This window comes from Vollenhovia emeryi, unplaced genomic scaffold (genome assembly GCF_000949405.1).
Source record: "Vollenhovia emeryi isolate VEMERY1.0 unplaced genomic scaffold, V.emery_V1.0 DF941337.1, whole genome shotgun sequence".
In the NCBI taxonomy this organism is placed as follows: domain Eukaryota; kingdom Metazoa; phylum Arthropoda; class Insecta; order Hymenoptera; family Formicidae; genus Vollenhovia; species Vollenhovia emeryi.
In genome coordinates, this window is record NW_011965029.1 from 1 (window position 1) to 5,497 (window position 5,497).

At 41.0% G+C, this 5,497-nt stretch overlaps 1 protein-coding gene across 1 annotated transcript; it reads left to right on the top strand.

Annotated features, from left to right (window-relative positions):
- The first annotated feature begins 24 nt into the window (after window positions 1-24).
- On the top strand, window positions 25-828 carry LOC105571023. Its single transcript, XM_012028491.1, has one exon. It carries the CDS (start codon window positions 25-27, stop codon window positions 826-828), a length of 804 nt encoding a protein of 267 aa, XP_011883881.1.
- The last annotated feature ends 4,669 nt before the right edge of the window (window positions 829-5,497 follow it).

Below are 5,497 nucleotides of genomic sequence, written 5' to 3' on the forward strand. Positions count from 1 at the left end.
ATTCGATAAAATGATGAATTGATGATGATTCTGAAGAACGCTGGTTGGGTTGTGGCGAACAATGGGAAGGGAGACTTCAATTTTTGTGTACCACTCAACATGCTATTGGGATTCTCTGAAGATTACAAACGCGTGGTGATTAACGCCCGTCACGAATTGATTTTAATACGATCGCGCAATGATAACAACTGTCTCTTTGGAAATGCTGAGATGGAACCTAAACTTGAAATATTCAAGATACAGTGGCGCATGCCGCATGTATTGTTAAACGAGGTGAACAAACTGTCGATGCTTCGTGCTTTGGAAAGCGGACAATATCTCAATATGGGATTTCGTTCATGGGATCTGTACGAGTATCCGCTATTGCAACAGACGACTAAACATTCATGGGCAATTAAAACGGCTACTCAGCTCGAGAAGCCGCGGTATCTTATCTTTGCTCTGCAAACAGGTCGAGAGAATATCATGTCACAGAATGTGAGCCAATTCAATCACTGCGAATTGAGTAATGTAAAACTCTATCTGAATTCGGAATGTTATCCATACGATGATATGAATCTGGATTTCGATAAAAACAAATGGTCGAGTCTGTATGATGCGTTTTCGCGGTTCCGGAAGAGCTATTTCGGAAACGAGGTTCTTATGCCCGGTCTCACTACCGACAATTTTCTAGAACAAGGACCGTTTGTCATTATCGATTGCTCCCGACAAAACGAGTCAGTCAAGAGCGCGATTGTGGACGTGAGATTGGAATTTGAGTGTAAGGAGAATGTGCCAGTGAATACCACTGCCAGTGAATACCACTGCGTACTGCCTCATCATACATGATCGCATGGTTCAGTACAACCCGCTGACCAACGTCGTGCGAAAAATCCCCTAAGTACTACATTTTGGACACAATGGTTTCCCCCTCTTTCCAATACAGTTTAGAGGGGATGAACTGATTTAAAATCTGCTATGCATCAAGAGCAATCGCAGTATTCCTCCTTCTCTCGACGTGTTCAATCATGTCCATACCGACGTTTGTGGACCTGCACACGAAGGCTTCGTCGTCAGCGGTAACTTTGTCGTGAAGGAATTTGCCGCTCTCCGAGAGGGACGCGTTCTCTCTCACTACATTTTCACATGTCCCGTACCGTGGAGGCTTCTCACCAAAGCGGAGCAACATCAGGCATCCTGGTTGATTGCAAATCGTCATGGAGTCCGATGGGAAGATGGAATGATTCCATACAGCAGGGCTAGAAGTCTGATTACAACGGCTGTGTTTGGCATGGAAGATAATGATGATCTTGAGACACCGTTTCTCGTCTATGTCAAGGGACACGAGAAACGAGAATGGCTGAAGGATATGCTCTTGAATGACGCGAGAGGAGATCTATATTGAAACTATTGATGTAGACTATGAGGGCATACCATCTCTAAATAAATTGGATGTTGCACATACTTTTCACTGCCAGAAACTTGTAACAAATTGCGCTTTACAAAATGCTTTTAAACTTTACAATTGGTGGTCTAACCATAAAAAATATGTAACAACATGTGTTATGAAGTGTATTTAATTGCTGTAAGCAAAATATATGTATATTATATATCGAAACGGTGTCTATTTTTTCTCCACTCGTATTTCCTTCTCTCCCCGTTTGCATCCTCTTCCTCGAATCCTCTCTCGCCCTATCGCTCCACCTGTCGCGCTCACGTCTATCACGTTTCGCGATTTCTCGTTCGCGCCTATCTCGATTCGTTCATGTTTATCACGGTTCACGTTTTCTCGCTGCTTCTTATTATGTACTTGGAAGATGGAAATAAAACTCTTCCGTAATCTAAGTCCAGAGATTGCACGCGGAATGCCTGCGTAGAAAATGTGTCCAGTCGTCTTACGCTCACGTTCTGCAATGCAGATCAGCTTTAATTTCGATTCTAAGCAGTCTCTGCGTGACACTGCTGGGACGATGCTCATAAGGCTCTTATAGCAACGGTTGCAGCCGAGTTTTGGTATAGCCCTACGTTGTCGCTCTTCTTATTAACTACTTGGGAAAGGAAGATAGATATAATACTCTTATTTAATGCACAAATAACTAGGTACTATATTATTTTTTTATATTAGAATGTTATATCCAAACAATATCAAGCATAAAATTTTATTGGATGAAATAAAGGAAATAATATTAATATTAATAATATTAATGAGACAAATTTTTTATTAAAAATATCTTATAATTACTTCGTACTCCAAGCTTTTCCAATATAATGATGCTAAATCGTAATCGCATTGGTTTATAATGTATGTTTCTAAGCAGTCTCGGCACGAGACTGCCGGGGCAACGCTCGTCAGACTTTTATAACAACAATGGCAACTAATTTTGGGTAACTATATATTGTGTTGGCGCACAAAACCCGTGCCACCTTGATTTGGCCGCATAATTTGCAGGTCTCCCCATTAAATTGAAACATTCGTTGCACATCCGCAACTTGTCGCCATCCTCGTGGATGCAAAACTCGTCCACGATTGACTTCGAACATATACCATTAAGGTATATGCGATATGTATTTGGGTGGTGTTGTGGCACGACCCCATCAATTGGGCCGTACCACTCCTGTTTCTCCTCCATAGTCCTTGCGTCAATTGTTGGAGGCCTCATGACTCTGTAATCAATCGTGTTAAATTCATTAGATCAAGCTCGTAATCGCCGCCGCTCAGGTCTACCGGATAATGTAAACTTACCTTTTTCTTCGTGCTTCGTGCTTAAAATTGTTGTGACTCCAGGACCACAAGCCGTTTTATGGATACGATTCGGAGCTTAGCTGCGGTGAGATGGAGATTTACGTTCCAAGTTTCGACAAACGGAGTACCGGGACCGATGACTATCAAGCCTCGTACAGTTCCCGTTTAACGGACGACAATGATCTCTTCAGCGCTAACGGTCCTGCTAATCTCGGAATATTCTGGACAAGGATTTACCTTTGTCTTCGTGCTTCGTGCTTAAAATTGCTGTGACTCTGTTCTTCTACTGCGGTTTTGCAGGCTTTCAGGCCATTTATATATGCCGCATTCATATCATTTGCCCCATCCCGCACCATCTTTGTCAGCAGATCTGTGTGGGTGCTTGATCCCAAGGAAATTAATATGCACATCCTGGCGTCTGCGTTAACCAAGACGTCTCCGGCGACATCTATTACATGTAACTCTGCATCTAGCGAATAATGCCTCTGCCAAAACTGTGTATTAGCGCTCGATCCTCTGTCTCATCCCGCGTCTACCATCAAGACATTCCCGGTGATATCTATTACATGTCGGCGTAGTAGGTTCGAATATAAACGCTCTGAACTCTCTGACATCATGCACCTTGTTAAAAAAGTTGCTGTCAGCAGCCTGGTTTCGGTGCTTGACCCAAGTCGCTCTCAGCAGTCGGGTTTCGGCGCTCGATCCCAATTTTTAATGTACAAATATGTCAATGATTTTTTATTTTTATTCCTAAACCCCTCATTACACAAAATTATTCTCGTAATCTGTGAACATATACTGATTCGCGCTATTCTTATACGTATGGATTGGAAGTGGAAGAAAATGTATGTCATTAAAAAATTTTAATCTCATTTTATTATCTCAATTTATCAAAATACATCACCCCGTTTATGGGCTTCGGCAAGAATTTCTTTTACGGCATAAGCCATTAATTCGCACTTTATGATCGAAATAAATTCACAATTTTCGGTTGAATTTTTATAGTACTTGTCGTGTAGGATTCTAACTGCATCGTTCGGTGTATCACATTTTTTTTCGCCACTCATCCACATATCTTGTACATGCACAACGAGTTCTTCGAAGCTTTCATGTACAGTTTCTAGATCCGCATACAGTTGAAAATGTATGCAGTCTACACAGTGTTCCAGTTCAAATAAAAATGATATGGTTGATGGTTTCATGTACATAGAAGTATTATTTGATGTTACTTTTACAATATTTCCGTGGCGCATTCTAACTAGTTCTATAGCTAAATGATTAAGCTGTATCGCTGATGATGATGACGCATCTGTTGCCTTTAGCAGCTGGTCTATTTTTGATTGATTTTTTCTGTATTCTTTCTCCAAATTGATTGATCTAACTCGATCTGATGTCCTTGATTATCGCCGAGAATTATTTCTACGTAGGATGCACGAGGTACTACTCTGATTCCAATATCTATGTATTTGAATGCTGTAGATGTCAGCGGTAACCTCCTGCACATGATACGCGGTGGGTTATGAGATTCATCATCGGAACTGAAAGAATATATAAAGTAAAATAAATACATTTATACGCGGAAAAAATGTGTGCAAATATGCAGTAGCTTTATGGTACTCACACGTCACCACACTGTTTCTTGTACGATACAGTTTCATCTTGAGGAACGGATGGCGTATAACTGCTTCGATGAACATACGGTGTGTAACGACGATTGTTAAAACTGTTTGAAAAATACAATTAAATGTGGAAAATGGTAAAGGAAAATATACGATAACTTTGTAGTACTTACACGCTGCACTGTTTCTTGGTGGATGACATTTCCTGAGGAGTGTAATAATTCATTCTTGCTAAGGAAATCTTAAGGCCTATCAGGACACGAAGAAACTGGATGATAAATACGAACTTCTTGTCTAACGATGCGTTCGTGGGTCCCAACGTATTCTTAGTTCTCGATCTCGTATAAAATCTCCTACTGTGGTACAGCGGGCTTCCGGACCGTTTATATACCATAAAAAGTCGCTGTCAGCAGCCAGGTTTCGGCGTAGACAAGAAAGTCGCTGTCAGCAGCCAGGTTTAGGCGCTTGACCTCATGACTTATGCCATGGATGCGTGCAGCTGTGAGTCTGCACTAATCATTTGTATATCGTCATCCCCCGGTGATATCTATTACATGCACGCGCCGCGGATTGCCAAAGACTTTTGTCAGTAGCCAGGTTTCGGCGCTTGATCTCATACAATGGAAAATAATATTAATACGTGCAGCTGTGTTATCGGCGCTAATCAAAGGCATCTCCGGTGATATCTACACCTAAAAAACTTACCTTTTTAAAAAAGGTAAAAAAAGCACCAAGTATAAGCTCCAACGACCGAATATATTTTGTTACTCTATCTTTTTTGCATCTCTACAAAAATATCTTCACTACAAAACTATCTTCTCTACAAAAGTAATGATATCATCAAATGGCACCAACTAAACTAAATATAGTTTTAAACGTGGTGGGGCGATGATTGACGTGGGCGCATGCCCGCCGGCTGGGCGCCCGCGAACGCCCGTTGCCCGCGGTTTAGACAATCCAAAAATACCTTTTCAAAAATATTGTCTCTACAAAAATCTCTACAAAAGTATCTTCTCCACAAAAGTAATGATATCATCAACAAATTACGCCAAATATAACAATGGATATTTATTTATATGTATAACGCGTATCTTTCTTCTACCGTAACCATTCTGTAAATCATCTTATTCGGCCAATAACGTATCGACAGCACCGA

Coding starts and splice junctions, on each gene's coding strand:
- LOC105571023 (XM_012028491.1), top strand. CDS start 25: ATGATTCTGAAGAACGCTGGTTGGGTTGTGGCGAACAATGGGAAGGGA.